Here is a 16721-nt window from a genome sequence, read left to right on the forward strand (position 1 = left end):
TAGTGCATGCCTAATACGCGACGAGCCAAACAACCGCTAGAACCATTTCAGTCAAACCTAACGTCTTTCGAAAGAAGTATCCGAAAAACAGCTCGGGAATCCAAAACAATGGAGGAGGACCGTAACCCTCCGTTGAACCTTGATGGGGTTATTCCACCACCACCACGTGATGACCTAGATCTGTATAGGACAAACGAAAGGGTTGTCCCTCATCCACAAAGACGTACCTTGAGAGATTTCTTCTTACCCAACGTGGACAACGCCAACTACGGATGTTTTGCACCTCCTATCCTTGCTAAAACTTTGAAATCAAGTCGGGAACGATTAAATTACTTGAAAGTCGTTGCCAATTTTATGGGTTGGAAAGCGAGGATCCAAACGCTCATCTTTCAAAATTTACAGAGGTGTGCAACACATTCAAAATCCACAATGTGACGGAGGATCAAATCAAGCTTCGTCTTTTCCCTTTCTCTTTGAGGAATTGGATTCAATCACTACCAAGTACCTTAATCACAACATGGAAGCAATTGGCACAAGCTTTTCTAAATAAGTACTTTTTTATGGGCAAAACGGCGAGGATGACCAAGGAGATTATAGATTTTCTCCAATTACAAGGCGAATCCTTATACCAAGCTTGGGAACGCTTCAAAGAGCTTCAAAGAAATTGTCCACATCATCATCTAGGTAGAGAACACCTTATCTCTATCTTCTACAATGGTACCAATGAGCGTACACGGGCAACTATTGATGCGGCATCGGGAGGATCACTTATGAAGAAGACTTATGATGAGGCCAACAATTTGCTAGAGGAGCTCGCTACAAATAGTTGTTCTTGGTCAACCGAGCGGTTGAGGCAACCACCTCAAAAGGGTATAATGACCCTCGAGAAAATCCAAGAATTTGAAGCAATGAAAGCTAAGAATGCGACATTTCTAGCACAATTTGAGATGAATAAACAAAAGCTAATCAAAGGAATGCTTAACTTGCGGTAGTACAAATGGGTTGTGAGACTTGTGATGGGCACGATCATTCGGGAATGGATTGCCCCGTTTTATATCAAAACTCAAATGAGAAAGTCAATATGTCAATGGAAAAAGGCAAGGCAACGACCCATATTCCAACACCTACAATCTGGGGTGGAGGAATCATCCTAACTTTCATGGAGAAACAATTCGGGTCAAGCCAATGCCAACCCAAACATGGGAGGAGAAATTTTTTAAGGGGGAAACTGTGGTCCACCCAACCAAGGCAACTTCAACAACTATCGACCACAACATCCTCCCGGTTTTTAGCAAAATCGGAATGCGGATGAAGGGAGAAAAATTGACAAGCTTATTGAGGAAGTTAGAGCCGGTTTTAAGAGCCAAGCTTCCGTCCATCACCATCTCGAGACACAAATCTCTCAACTTGCCATCTCGCTTCAAAAGAGAGCTCAAGGTTGTCTACCATCTACAACGGAATCAAATCCAAGGGAGCAAGTAAAAGCCATTGAACTTCGAAGCGGGAAAGAACTTGATGATCCACATGCAAGTAAAGAGAGTGCAATACGAGCACGAATGAGGAGGAAGTAACCGAACTTCCATATGTCAAGCCGCCACCTCGTCCTCCATTCGTACAAAAAGTCCCTTTTCCGGGACGATTGAAGAAGACGCCGGACAACCAAAAATTCCATAAATTTTTGGAAATCTTCAAGAAACTCCAAATCAACATAAGCTTTGCGGATGCCTTGCGTGAGATGCCTCAATACGCAAAATTTCTCAAAGAGATCATAACGAAGAAAAGGAGTTGGGATGACAAAGGCACAATTAGTGACTTGCCCACCAAACTTAAGGACCCACGGAGTTTTACAATTCCTTGAAAAATAGGCAATTTAAATTCAATTAATTGTCTATGTGATTTAAGGGGGAGGTGTAAATCTAATGCCTTTATTTCTTTTCAGTGATATTTTTGGTGATCAAACTTTGAAGCAAACATCGATGATGCTTCAATTGACGGACCATTTACTAAAAAAGTCATTCGGAGTGGTGGAAGATGGTCAAGTTAAAGTAGACAAATTCATCTTTCCGGTGGATTTTATCGTACTTGACTATGCGGCGGATAAAACATGCCCTGTGATTCTTGGGCGTCCCTTCATGAACACGGGAAGGGCATTAATAGATGTGCACGCTGGAAGGCTCACTTTGCGTATCGATGACAACAAGGTGGAGTTTGATATGAGAAGGATCATGCGAAACACTTTTGAAGAGGAAGATTGCTTGAGAGTGGATATGATTGATGGAATCGTGGAAGAACTTTCCCCAGTTTCAAAAGTCACATTCCATTCCGATGAGACACATGAGACCACCGGAGAAGAATATTCCAAGGAAGATGAACCGAAAGCCGAAAATTTGATTAGAAGAGAAAGTGTCACACAACCTTCTTCTATTACTCCGCCAAAAGTTGAGCTAAAAACGCTACCATCTCACTTACGGTATGCGTTTCTAGGCGACAACATGACACTTCCCACCATCATCTTGAACAACTTATCGGAAACACAAGAAGCAAGAGTTGCTAAAGTGGTGAAGCAACATATATTTGAAATTGGTTGGCAAATCTCGGACATTCGAGGAATTAGTCCATCGGTGGTAATGCACAAGATCCATCTAGAAAGTGAGTCAAGAGCCTCGGCTCAAAGACAACGACGCTTGAATCCAAATATGAAGGAGGTAGTGCACAAAGAGATAGTAAAGCTTCTCGACGCCGGAATTATATACCCCATATCCGATAGTGCGTGGGTTAGTCCCATTCAATGTGTTCTAAAGAAAGGGGGGATGACCGTGATTCAAAACGAGAAGGGTGAGCAAATTTCCACAAGGACGGTAACGGAATGGCGTGTTTGTATTGACTACCGCAAGTTAAATACGGAGACGAGGAAGGACCATTTTCCGTTGCCCTTTATTGATCAAATGTTGGAGCGGGTAGCGGGCCATGCTTACTATTGTTTTCTTGATGGATATTACGGATACAATCAAATGCTTATCTTTCCAGATGACCAAGAGAAAACAACTTTCACATGCTCTTATGGAACGTTTGCTTACCGGAGAATGCCATTCGGTCTTTGTAATGCACCAGCAACATTTCAGCGATGTATGACCTCCATCTTTGCCGACATGATTGAAGATATTATTTAGGTCTTCATGGATGATTTTTCGATATTCGGGGACTCTTTCGAGATGTGCTTGAATAATCTTGAGCGAGTGTTGGCCCGGTGTGAGAAGACCAATTTAGTTTTGAATTGGGAGAAGTGCCATTTCATGGTAGAGGAAGGAATTGTCTTGGGACATAAAATCTCCAAGGACGGCACTGAAGTAGATAGAGCGAAAACGGAAATCATCGAGAAATTACCACTGCCAACTATCGTAAAGGGAGTTCGTGCTTTCCTAGGGCACGCCAGGTTTTATCGAGGATTTATCAAAAATTTCTCTTCCATTGCTCGTCCTTTAACTAATTTGCTTAATAAAGATATTCCTTATGAATTTACTAATGATTGCCTTGTTGCCTTTTCTAGGTTAAAAGAAGCACTTATCTCGGCCCCAATTATTTCATCACCCGATTGGACTCTTCCTTTCAAACTTATGTGTGATGCGAGCGATCTAGCACTCGGGTGCGTATTGGGGCAACGAAAGGAGAAGAAGCTTCATGTGATATACTACGCAAGCCGAACATTGGCGGGTGCTCAACTCAATCACACCACCACCGAAAAAGAGATGTTAGCGGTGGTGTTCGCATTGGACAAATTTCGGTCGTACTTACTTTGCTCTAAGGTTATCATCTATACGGACCATGCAGCCCTTCGATACCTTTTCGCAAAGCAAGATGCTAAACCGAGATTAATCTGATGGGTGCTTATCATGCAAGAGTTCGACATCGAGATTCGTGACAAGAAAGGAACGGAGAACGTCGTCGCCCACCATTTGTCATGGTTAGAAATTCCGGAACCAATTTTAAGTGACGTAGAGATTAATGAAACGTTTTTGGATGAGATGTTGATGGTACTTTCGGAGGTAGAGATGCCATGGTATGCGGATATCGCAAACTATCTATCTTCGGAAATCATGCCACTGGATTTGACCTACCACCAAAAGAAGAAATTCTTGAGCGATACTAAACGGTTTCTATGGGAGGCCGTACCTCTTCAAGGTGTGTGGAGATGGGATTTTGAGGAGATGTGTACCACTACAAGAGATGATGCCTATACTTAGTCAATGCCACTCATCAGACTACGCGGGTCATTATGGTACATCAAGGACCGCCGCTCGTGTGCTAGAGTGCGGGTTGTTTTGGCCTACGCTATTTCGAGATGCAAAATACTTTGTTAGTCATTGCGATAGATGCCAAAGAGTGGGGAACATATGTAAGCGAGATGAGATGTCGCTTACCACCATTCAAGAGGTGGAACTTTTTGATGTTTGGGGAATAGACTTCATGGGTCCGTTTCCAATGTCGTTTGGGAAACAATACATATTGGTGTTGCGTGGATTATGTTTCAAAATGGGTAGAAGCGGAAGCATTACCTACTAACGATGCCAAAGTTGTGTTGGACTTTCTCAAACAGTTGATGAATCGATACGGGACTCCTAGAGCAATTATAAGCGACGGTGGATCTCACTTTTGCAATAGGCAATTCGATTCTTTGATGCGGAAGTATAAAGTCTATCATCGGGTCGCTACTCCGTACCATCCTCAAACAAGCAGGCAAGTTGAAGTTTCTAACCGTGAGCTAAAACAAATTTTGGAGAAAACGGTTAATAGCACAAGGAAGGATTGGTCACTAAAATTAGATGATGCATTATGGGCTTATCGTGCGGCTTTTAAAACGCCCCTCGGTATGTCCCCATATCGCATTGTTTTTTTGGTAAAGCTTGCCATCTTCCGGTGGAACTTGAACATAGAGCTTATTGGGCAATCAAAAAGCTCATTTTGACCTTAAAGCGGCGGGGGAGAAATGTATGCTTCAACTCAATGAGTTGGACGAATTTCGTTTAAATGCTTATGAAAACGACAAGCTTTACAAGGACAAGACAAAACGATGGCAGGATGCTCACATCGTCCCTAAAACCTTCACGGAAGGGTCGTTAGTCTTGCTCTACAACTCACGCCTAAAATTATTTCCCGGGAAATTGAAGTCTCGTTGGAGCGGTCTTTTCAAGATTCGAAGTGTGGCAAGTCATGGAGTATTGGAATTGGAAATGCTAGCGGTGAAGTCTTCAAAGTAAACGGACAACGGTGCAAACCGTATCTTGGACCTTTGACGGATCAAGTGGTGGAACAAATCATGTTCACCACCCCTCCATAAATCCATGCGAACGGTCTAGCTTTCGACTAAAAACAAAGCGCACTCGGGAGACAATCCCGAGAGGTTTGTTTTTATTGCTTTATTTCTTTATTTTATTTCTTGTATTTAATCGTTCTTTTTAAAAAAAATTCATTTTTATTATGTTTTTTCCTTTAATTCCGGGGTGTGTTTTTGTTTTTTATGGTGCAGGTATATTATGGGTTTATATCAAGTTTCAGGATGGTTTAAAGAAGAAAATTGATCAAATTTGTCTTGGTCTCGTTCGAAACTTCAACATTTCGAACGAGACCCTTCCAAATTTACTCAACATATGGCTCAGGTAAGGCTGGTCTCGTTCGAAATAATGAAATTGCGAACGAGACCTTCACATTTCTTCTTAGTCTCGTTTAAGATACCTTGTCTCGTTCGAGACCATGAAGAAATTTGAAAGGGGAATCTCCCCAGTATCTCATGGATACGAACGAGACACCCTGTCTCGTTCGAACCTAGGCAAATCTTGCCTAGGTCTCGTTCGAGACCTAAGCAAAATTTGCCTAGGTTCGAAGCCGTTTCGTTCGAGCTGAAATCCAAATCATCGATCCCAGCACAAATTTTGTCCATGTCCCGTTCGAGACTCAAGGTCCCGTTCGAGACATGTATAAATTTTTTCATTCAAATTTTTTAATTAAAGTGTAGTAGGTTTCTTGGGATTTGTGTTTCTTTTGGTACTTGTGTTTCTTTGAGAGTTGTGCTTGAAAAATTTTGAATTTTTCACTTGGATTGATGATTTGGCAAATCTGAACCATTCATTAGTGCTAAATTTCACTTGGATTGATTACATGGCTTTGATCTAAACCGTTAAATCAACTCAAAGTAATTAATTGAAAGTTTGAATAAATGGGTGGGAAATCTTGAGATTTGTTATAATTTCCCTATAAATACCTTGCATTTTTCTACTTTCGAATTCACAAATCAAGTACTAATCTTCTTCTTTTCTTCTTCTCTATTATTTTTGCTTAGAAAATTCTCATTCCACAATTATGGTGCGAAGCAAGAACGCCTCCAATTAACCAATCCGCCGCTCAAGCACAAGAAATCAAGAGGCGGCAAATCCCTCTTTACCGGCCGTCGGAAGAGGTCGTTCAAAATCAACCGGCCCCTCTGCTTCTAGAGTCAACACCACGGCGGTTTTGACATCTCGCTACGACACCCCTTTCCAAATCCATACGGAGGAGGAAGGTGACTTGTATGATGAGATCAAAGATCGGGAGATAGCGGTGCCTTTTTGCATCGATTTTGATGATATGGAGCGCCTCGGGATTAAAGATGAGATTGAGAGGTACTTAGACATCTTGGGTCTAACGGCATTGGCAAAGGTACGTCACCATTCTTACAATGAGATGACTTATGAGTTCTTCTCCACTCTTAAATCGGTCGAAGGTTCTCCTACTTCCATCTCTTTCCGCATCAACAACACGGGTCATCTTCTTTGTGTTGAAGATTTAGTGGAACTTTTTGGAATGAGGGAAACGAGATTGATCAGTTTGTCAAAAGAGTTCAATCAAGTGGCAATTTGGAGAGAGTTGACGGATCGTGGCGACTACAAGGCCAAGGTGTCTAAGATGAATGAAGTGAAAGACATCGCTATTATGGTGTTTTTGAAGTGGTTTAGGCATTGTTTTGGCGGGCGACATGAGTATTCCAAGGTGGCAAATATTGATCTTTTGGTGTTGAATGCCATTCTATATTCGGAGATTGATGCATATCAAGTCAACACGGCTTATCGTCTTTTGAAGCGATTGAGAGCGGTTCCACAAGAAACTTCCAAACTTGGCTATGGGTAATTTGTTCGACTTCTAGCCGAGAAGTACAATTGTAAGCCTATCGCAAGTGTTTTGTCCACTTTTAATCCTACTCCGAAGCGGATGATCAACATCTTACATATAGATGTCGCCGGGTATGTGAAGCGCGGGAAAATTATTCCCTATCATAGAAGGGTGCGTTTGTTGTCTAGAGCCTAAAGAGAAGCGGCGGCGGAAGAGGAGAGAGCAGAAGAAGAAGGAGAAGATGGAGAGGGAAGAGTAGGAAGAAGAGCGGGGAAGGAACCCGCGGAGACTTCGCAAGCGGGAGAAGCGGCTAATATTTCCGGGTTCGATCAACGGTTTTCTGAGTTGGTTGAACAAATCTGGACCGGATGGGAGCAAAACCGGATTGGTTGGGAGACTAACCAAAAGTTATTTGAAGACATCCGACATGAGAAACATGTTGGTCTTGCACAACTTCAATGGAGGCAAGATCGAATGCGGGCAACGCTTACTCGGCAAGAAGATTTTCTTCGGGATTACTTTAATGCCGCCGGCAGAGCACGCTATCCATCACCGGAACCATCACCACTACTAGAATGTCCGAAGATAGCGACGGAAATTACCGACGGACGGCATTTCCGTCGCTATATAACACATTACCGACGGAAATCGGCGATGGATAAAAGTCCATCGCCAATTTCCCAGGAACTTGAGGCGGGAAGAGGGAAAGCACACTCCCGCGTTTTTGCCGACTAATATTGCCGACGGATTAAGTAACCGTCGGGACATTTACCGACGGAAAGCATTATCCGTCGCTAATTTCCCATGAAGTTGAGGCGCGAAGTGGAAAAGTAAACTCCCGCCGTTTTTACGACTGCCTTTGCCGACGGATAATGGTATCAGTCGGGTAGTTTGCCGACGGAATTCATATCCGTCGGCATATTTCCACATCTTCAAACGATGCGTTTGGCAGATAAGTTTACCGACGGATTCGTATATAATCCGTCGGTAACTCCTAGCTAAATGAAGCGCAGCGTTTTAGGGCTAAATTTGTCGACGGAATTGTCCGTCGGTAAATTTAGCCCTAAAACGCGAGCAGCCTCTTCTTCCCCATTTCTCCAGCCGCTTCTCCTTCTTCTTCTTTTCTTCCCTCTTCCCGGCTTCCACCCACCCATCTCGTTGCCGCCTTCCGCCTCACCTCGCTGCCGCCTTCCGCCTCTCCTCGCTGTCGCCTCCCCTCGTTGCCGCTTCCCCTCGCTGCCGCCTTCCACCCACCACTGCCGCCTTGCCCTGCCGCCTGCCATTTCCTCCGGCCACCAACGCCGCCGGTCAGTTTGCCATTTCAGTTAACGTTTTTATTAATTATTTTGTTTTTATTGTATTTATATGTAATTAATTTTTAAATTTTTTGAAAATAGTTGCTGCCGCCCGCTGCTGCCTCCGCCGCTTTCCGCTGCCCACAGTTTTGCCGACGTCCATCTAGGTTAGTTTTTATAAAATTTGATTTTAATTAAATTAAGTTATTATAAGTGTAGTAGATTAAATTAAATAGTTAGTATATTTAGATTAGGTTAGATTAAATTAGGTGTTTATTTAGATTAGGTTAGATTAAATTAAATATTTAGATTAAATTAAACTTATTTAGATTAGGTTAAATTAAATAATTAGTTTATTTAGATTAGGTTAGATTAAATTAAATTAGGTGTTTTTTAAAATTAAATTAGGTTTGATAATAGACTAATTAGATTTATTTAATTAGTTTATTTAAAATAGATTATATATTAGCCTAATTAGGTTTATTTGGTAAATAACCGTTTCATTTTTAATTATTTAGTAATTAACCGGTTAATTAAGCCTAATTGATAAACATATTTAATTTAGGTAAAATGTGTTAAGTAAGGTTAATTTAATACGTAATTATTAGTGAGTTGTAGGTCAAATGTGTTTACTTACTTAATTAATTTTTAATTGTAGGTTAAATTTATAATATTTGGTAATTTTATAATTAAATAGTAATTATTAGACGTTTGGTTAATTAGATTTCAATTGTGTTATTTTTGCGTTAGTAATTAAAAATAATTGTGATTAATTGAGAAGTATCTTAAATTAAAAACATTAACTTGAATTGGTATGTTGGATATTTTCGTATATGTTTTATTTGCTTGCACGCTTTCCCTGAAAAATGGGCGATGCTCATTTTTAGGGGAAATGCTGTCCGGTTTTTGTTAGAAAATAATAACAATTAGATTAGAAAATAATAACAATTAGATTAGTAAACAATAACAATTAGATTACAATTTTATTGTAGACCTCTCTCTGCTGTGGATTCCTGATAGCCAGTGACAGTAGACGCCTGCTCCGATTTTTCTGACCGGGATCCAGCGTTGGCGTGCGGTTCTGCCCTACAACAAGTAGGTTTTATTTATTTTTGTATTTTATTTACATAGTTAGATTAAAAACACTTCAATTTAATTAATTAAACACGATTTTATTCCCACCGAATAAAATCGTAATCCTAGCCGTAGATTTCCCGTCTCGTGACTTCAATCTATTGAATGTCGATTGTACAATTTGTACAGTTCGCAAAACTCGTGCTTCCGTAATCTGACTGCCGAAAAAATATATGCGTAGTTACGGTAGAAAAATATTTTGTGGTTTTTCTAGCGTTTGTTCTCCGGGTGCATATTGGTATATACCGCGTAACGCTTGTTCTTCACAGAATATTTAATCAGCGTTACTCGGGATATAGTACATAGCGCACTTAAGGAGAACGACGCCGGAAGGCTGCCGAATATTTTTTTTCCGTTCCTACACATATATGGTGGTCGGGTTACGGGGCGCCAGTTTTGCGAATGGGATAGGTCCATACCCTTTTAGCATTCAATTACATTAACGTTGCTATCCTTGAACCTGTAAACCACCTAATTATTTGTGCAACAGACATGAATCAGGACCGCAGTTGGATGTATATTAGACATAGTAATGGATTGCTAGCGGAAGGATTTTTTGATAAGGTTGAGGAGTTTGTCGAGTTTGCTTTACGACATCCTGAATGAAAGAGTGGGGCAAAAATAAAATGCCCGTGCTATAGGAGAAAATGCAGAAACACAAATTACCGAGATCCAGAAGATGTCAAGTTACATGTGTTGCAGTCTGGGTTTGTTGAAGATTACCAAGTGTGGGTTCATCACGGTGAGGGCACTGTCTTGAATCCTCCTCCTTGGGCACTGCCATCGGGTAATTACGATCAGTTTGACTACGGAAATGACGAGGATGGTTTTGATGCAGTTCAGAGAATGGTGATCGATGTAGCTGGTCCTGAAATGTTTACTGATGAAGAGCCTCCTAATCAGGAAGCCCAGAGATTTTATGATATGATGCGTTCGGCGGAAGAAGAAATATGGCCCGGGAATAACAGACATTCCCCTTTGTCCGCAGCAACTAACATATTGGACATTAAATGTCGCCATCAGGGTTTACTTGCTTTAATTGACGACATTTGTAGTTTAATGCAAGAATTGCTGCCAGAGGAGAACAAGATGCCAGTAAATTTTGCTAAAATTAAAAAGCTGGTGAAAGGTTTGGGGTTGCCGGTGGAGGTTATTGAATGCTGTTTTTACAACTGCATGCTTTTCTGGGGGGAAGATGAGGCTTTAACGTGCTGTAAAGTGTGTGGCCACGAACGGTGGAAACCAGTTACCAAAAGCAATTCTTCCAGAAAACGAAAGGCCAACGTGCCATATAAGAAGATGTTTTATTTTCCAATTACTCCGAGGCTGCAGAGGTTGTATGCTTCGAAAGCCACAACTGGGCATATGACATGGCACGCCGAACATGAAATGGAAGACGGGAAAATGTGTCATCCGTCTGATTCTCCAGCCTGGAAACGGTTTAGTGAGTTGCATACGGATTTTGCTGACGAACCTCGAAATGTTAGACTTGGCTTATGCACTGATGGGTTTCAACCGTTTGGCAGTTTCGGGTCACCTTATTCTTCATGGCCGGTAATTGTGACGCCTTATAATCTGCCTCCAGGCATGTGCATGAAGGATGAGTTCATGTTTTTAACGATACTTGTCCCGGGTCCGCGTAATCCGAAAAACACTATGGACATTTTCCTCCAGCCGTTGATAGCAGAGTTAAACCAATTGTGGGAATCTGGGATCCGAACCTTTGATATTCACAAGCGTCAGAACTTTCAAATGAAAGCGGCCCTTATGTGGACAATTAATAATTTCCCGGCCTATTCAATGCTATCTGGTTGGAGCACATCAGGTAGATTGGCATGTCCATATTGCATGGAAGATACGAATGCATTCACGCTTACTAAGAGTGGTAAACAATGCATTCATGATACGAAGATACGAATGCATTCACGCTTATCGGTCGGTAAAACGTCGGATCTTCGTCGGTGTGTTAGTCACAACTCACCGACGGATTTATATTTTTACCAACCACTTTTTTTCCGTCGGTGACATTTCCCGACGGATAGTTTTTGTCGCCAATGAATGCCGACAAAAAGCGTGCCGACGGATACCATCCGTCGGCAATCCGTCAGTAACTAAATTTACCGACGGATTTTCATGTGTTAGTGACGGAAATTTCCGTCGCTAACACCGGACATTCTTGTAGTGCACCGGATGCACCGGCCTTCGACTAGACCGAGATTTGTTTTTCTAACCCATACTCCTTTTATTTTCTATTTTTATTTTTATTTCTTATCTTTGGGGACATAGCTAGAAATAGTGTGAGGAGGGGGAAGAAAATTCTATCTTTCGTTTGGGTTATTTTCGGTGTTTATCTTTCTTATTTTCAGTTTTTATTTTTATTTTAGTAGGTTGTATTAGGGTGTTAAGTAGTTTATTTTCAAGGTCTTGTAACCCTTTAAATCTTTGTCTTTCAATTGTGGAAAAAAGTGTTAATTAATTTGGTGTGTATTTTAATTAATTTGTCAATTTTAGATTTCTCCGAATCGATGAATGTATGAACGCGACTTCTTAATTCGACAATTGATAAGTGATGCTTGCTTAATGACTAAATAATTCATTGACATAATCCGATGAAATAAGGGTGAATTCAAAATTTAGACTTGTTCAAATCGTTGAAACATAATTGAATAACTTGATGCGGATTCATGATATGTCGATTGCTTATTTTTATAGTCGTTTTTAAAACTTTTAGCATAAGTAGCATAATTCATATAGGAATTGAGTTTATGGCATAACACTACACACTTTTTGAGAGTTTTGAGCTTAATTTCCTTGTTGTGAGTGTTGATTTCATGTTTTATTCCTAGAACTTGCTCGGTGTCCGTTTAAAGTTACACGATTGAGTTTTCAACAATTAGATGATTATGGCAATTAGGTATAACCTTTCTTTTTTAGACCACTAAATAAACTACCCCTTATCCCCTAGATTACACCAATTTGAGCCTTAAACTTTTTTATTATTTTTACCATATTTTACCCTTTACTGTTCTATGTTTTACTTCTTTTGTTTACCTTGTCGACTTAATATATTATCTATTATGACTATGATGAATATAGGTGATTCGAAACTCAAGATTAGTGAAAAGAGAAAAGTGAACTACATTGTGCTTATAAGATTAAGTTTACGCTTTGAAAGAAAAAAAAAGAGATAGAAATTTGCAAGCAAAGCTCAAAATAAGAAAAATTCTGAGATTGCAAAAAGTAATAAGTAAAGTGTAATTCACAAAGAAAAGAAAGTTATGAGTTCATATAAACGCGAAAGCGGAGTTAGATCAACCTAGAAGTTAATAGTAATAATAAATAGTTTATTAAGTTGATAATTAGCCTTTATTTATCCTTTTTACCTACCCTTTTACCTTAGTCACATTACAACCCCATAAAAGACCATATGATTTTTGTTGATTACCGAATCAAGTAGCGGAGTTCGGGACTATGAGCAAGCTTATGGTGAGTATTCATGTTTTCAATTGTGAGTTTTTCTTTGTTATATACCTTACTTATTGATGCCATTAGCTCGGCTTGTACTAATTTGTGATATGATTCGCCTAAGTGAGAAATCGATTATTTTCCATGTCCCGCAAAAGATAGTGAAGCTTGAAGTGTGATTCAATTTGACCTTGGACTAATGAGTTACTAACCATTGTTATATTGAGTTATGTTATAAAATTATTTTTGTTATTTGATTGCATCGTTATTTAGTTGTCGGTTTTAGAAGTTTTGATTGTTCATATTGTTCATAGGTTGGGGATTTCATTTATTGATACATTGTTAAGATACGTGCTAAGGGTTTCTAACATATTTTGTAGAGTAAAATTTATTTCTTGCTTGAGGACAAGCAAAGGTTAAGTGTGAGGATGTTTGATAGGAGTATTTTAATCCTATATTTAGGGTTGATTATACTCGGTTTTTATCACGTTTATTAGTAATTACATACATTATTTGGTGTTTTATATGCTTGATAGTGTTTGTTAGTGTTTCAGTAAAAATTAGGTGATTATCGAGTATTTGGAGCTAAATCGACAAAGGATTAAGCGTTGGAGTTAAAGCGAAACTTGCGGATGAAGAAATCAAATTCTAAGAAAAAAATAACATGAGTCTCGAACGAGACATGCCAGTCTCGAACGAGACTCAAGAGGAAAAAGGAGAGTTTCGAACGAACCAAAGAAGGAAGCAACGGAACTTTGCTCTCGGAAACTCAAGGATACGAACGGGAATGGATGGTTCGAACGAACCTTGTGAAAAACGCCTTGGTCTCGAATGAGACATGCTTGTCTCGAATGAGACCATGAGTTAAAAATCCTTTTCACTTTTTGATTTGGATTTAATTTCCTCCTCCAACTCCAACCGAAACACCTAATAAAAATTCGCTTTGTAAAACGAATTAGAAGATTCCAGAGCTTCCTCCACTATATAAAGACTTTGTAATAGCCTAGATTATCACATTCTATTACATTATTTATATTTTATTTCTCATAAAATAGCGTTTTTGCTTCTTTTTCCAGCAGTTTATAAGTAGTTTATAATTAGTTTCTAGAAAGAACGATTGTGAAGATTTCAAGTTTGATCAAGACGATTCTTCTGAAATTGACAACTCCGGTATTTATTGTTTTAATTATCTTTAATTATTTATCTTCTTCTTTGTTTAATTTAAGGTTAAGTATGAGTAACTAAATCCCTTGTTCGGGGATTGATATGAATACTTAGATTAGTTTTTGAATTGGATTATTAAGTGAGTGAATTGTGTTTTAATTACTACAACTAATGCCTGAATTGAATTGATCACTTAGTTCATGATTTTTTGTTTAATTAACTAACTGAGAGATTGTTAATTAAATAGACATAGGTAATCAAGAACTTAGAGGAAAACACCGTGAGAGCGGGTTGGAATTTAGGTAGTCATTGAATTCGCTTCATAATTATAATTTGATTATTTAATTCAGTAATACTGTGAGAGCAAGTTAATAATTGATTAGTTAATTAAGTTGTTATTTTATTTGAATCTTTGAGGCTTGAGAGAGCGGGATTCAGTGCACTAGAATAGCTCGATTCGCAATAAAATCACTAATAAGTTTTAATCCATTCTTTTACTAGTTTATTTGGAATTATCAATCCTTGAGCTATTTATCATTATTATTTAAACCTTAATCTATTTACTTATTTTCAGTTTATACTAGTCTACATATTTGAGTTAATTTACTTTAGATTTAATTTAAGTTACAAAATTCGATTAACTCTTCTAGCTAGCTAATTAAAGAGTAAATTAAATTAGTTGTTTAATTCATTGCTTCTGTGGGATCGATACTTCTTCCAAGTTATATTACTTGAGCGATATCGTATACTTGCGATTAATTGCCAACAACACTTATCTAGCGTTTAACTCGGTGGAAGTATATCAGGACTCATACTTTGGATCTAAAAAGCGGTATTAGTAACTTGGTGGAACTATCTCAGGACTATGCTACATGGTAGCGGTAAATCGGTTGAACTATTTGGGGACCGTGCCATTCAGATTAAAGAAACTTGATATGATAACTATTGAATAAAGTTCAGTTTGTTTATGTTATGAATATAAGATTAGGGGTTTCGATCAGATCCAATACCTGAGTTATGTTTATATTCGTTTTATTTATGTGTAATGTTATTTTACACAATACAATTCGTAATTGTGAACTCACTCAGCATAATCTGACCACGTTGATGTTTAAACTCTTAGGTACCTAGTGTTTGAAGAGGACAAAACTTCCACTTCTTGTTCCAGAAGTCTCTTTTGGCATGTACATTGTATGACTTCTCTTTAGCATTGCAGTAGATTATGGTAGACCGGTCGTGGCCTATGACAGTAGTGTTTTGGTTATAACTTTTGTTTATATACCTGTTGTTAGTATATATCTTTTTATAGGTTGCGTTTTATGATGTTTATTTCATTGTGTTGGCCGCACATGTTTTTGATTTTATGGTTGGTTATCATGTGGTTTCATTAGTTTAATGGTGTGTCCAAGTCAAGTGCCACGTCATCCATTCGCTGAATTGGTAGTCTCGTGGACGATATGATAACAAAAAAACTGGCTCGATTCAAAAATGGCTATAGAAAAAATGAAGGGTTAATTCCATATAAATTCACTCTCTCTACACGTTTTTTTCATTTTAATCACGTCCTTTAAAAGATGTTATAGAAATTCACCACCTTTCTTTTTTTTTTGCAAATCAATCACCAATGTGAAAATTTTGATTTTTGTGTAACTCGACAATCGAAATCGGCAAGAAAAGAGAAAGAGGAAGGTGTTTTTTTTTTATTTTAATTAAGGTATTAGTCAAATTAGTACATTTATTTGGGAGGAGTAAGATACCAGATTTTTACATCGGTGATAAATTTACAAAAAAAAGATATGGTGAATTTATATGACACCTTTTAACAGACGTTATTAAAATGAAAAAACTTGTAAGGAGGTAATTTTATATGGAATTAACCTGAAGAAAAAAAATAAATGCTCAAATCCCTACTTCTAACGAATTGAAAACATTATAACTGACACCAAACAATTATGTTTGGTATTTTATGGAATATATATATATATCACCTCTTTTACACGTTTTTTTTATGAATGTGTTTTTTCATTTAAATCACGTTATTTAAAAGGCGTCATATAAATTGACCACCATTGATTTTTTTTACAAATATATCATCAATGAGAAAATACATTGTCTTTCTCCAAAATAAATTTCCTAAACTGAGTAATGCCCTAATTAAAACAAAAAAATACCTCCATCTTCCTTTTTTCTTGTCGATTTTGGTTGTTAAATTAATAAAAATAATAGGATTGCAAAAAAATTAAAAAAAAAGTGGTGAATTTATATGATACTTTTTAAAAAACGTGATTAAAATAAAAAAAACGTATAAAAATGTTATTTTATATAAAATTAATAGAAGATGGTTAGTGGACTTAAAAAGTGACGAATCCCATGACTTAATGAAAAGACTTAAATGGAGACGCAGCTCAAGATTTGGTGAAAAGAGCTGAATGGGGTTACGTTATTCAGATCATGTTTACCTCATCTAGAATCACTCCGATTACAGTATCATTACTTAAAGTTACCCAATTATAAATTCAAAGG

General features: G+C 38.3%; 3 protein-coding genes and 1 non-coding gene across 4 annotated transcripts; 3 read left to right on the forward strand and 1 right to left on the reverse strand.

The window, feature by feature from the left end:
* Nucleotides 1–575: 575 nt before the first annotated feature.
* On the reverse strand, nt 576–682 carry LOC126654193 (small nucleolar RNA R71). The gene has a single exon (XR_007632449.1). It is a non-coding gene; the product is annotated as a small nucleolar RNA R71 (small nucleolar RNA).
* Nucleotides 579–1858, forward strand: LOC126687733 (uncharacterized). Its single transcript, XM_050382289.1, has 3 exons — nt 579–988; nt 1098–1478; nt 1537–1858. The coding sequence occupies exons 1-3, from the start codon at nt 579–581 to the stop codon at nt 1856–1858; spliced, it is 1113 nt and encodes a 370-aa protein (XP_050238246.1).
* Nucleotides 1859–3890: 2032 nt separating this feature from the next.
* Nucleotides 3891–5576, forward strand: LOC126687734 (uncharacterized). The gene is made up of 5 exons (XM_050382291.1): nt 3891–4179; nt 4259–4468; nt 4539–4865; nt 4954–5251; nt 5525–5576. Exons 1-5 carry the CDS (start codon nt 3891–3893, stop codon nt 5574–5576), a joined length of 1176 nt encoding a protein of 391 aa, XP_050238248.1.
* A 4485-nt stretch (nt 5577–10061) lies between these two features.
* On the forward strand, nt 10062–15594 carry LOC126687735 (uncharacterized). The gene is made up of 4 exons (XM_050382292.1): nt 10062–10150; nt 10211–11530; nt 15322–15382; nt 15508–15594. The coding sequence occupies exons 1-4, from the start codon at nt 10062–10064 to the stop codon at nt 15592–15594; spliced, it is 1557 nt and encodes a 518-aa protein (XP_050238249.1).
* The last annotated feature ends 1127 nt before the right edge of the window (nt 15595–16721 follow it).

Source organism: Mercurialis annua, linkage group LG6 (assembly GCF_937616625.2).
Source record: "Mercurialis annua linkage group LG6, ddMerAnnu1.2, whole genome shotgun sequence".
Lineage (NCBI taxonomy): Eukaryota > Viridiplantae > Streptophyta > Magnoliopsida > Malpighiales > Euphorbiaceae > Mercurialis > Mercurialis annua.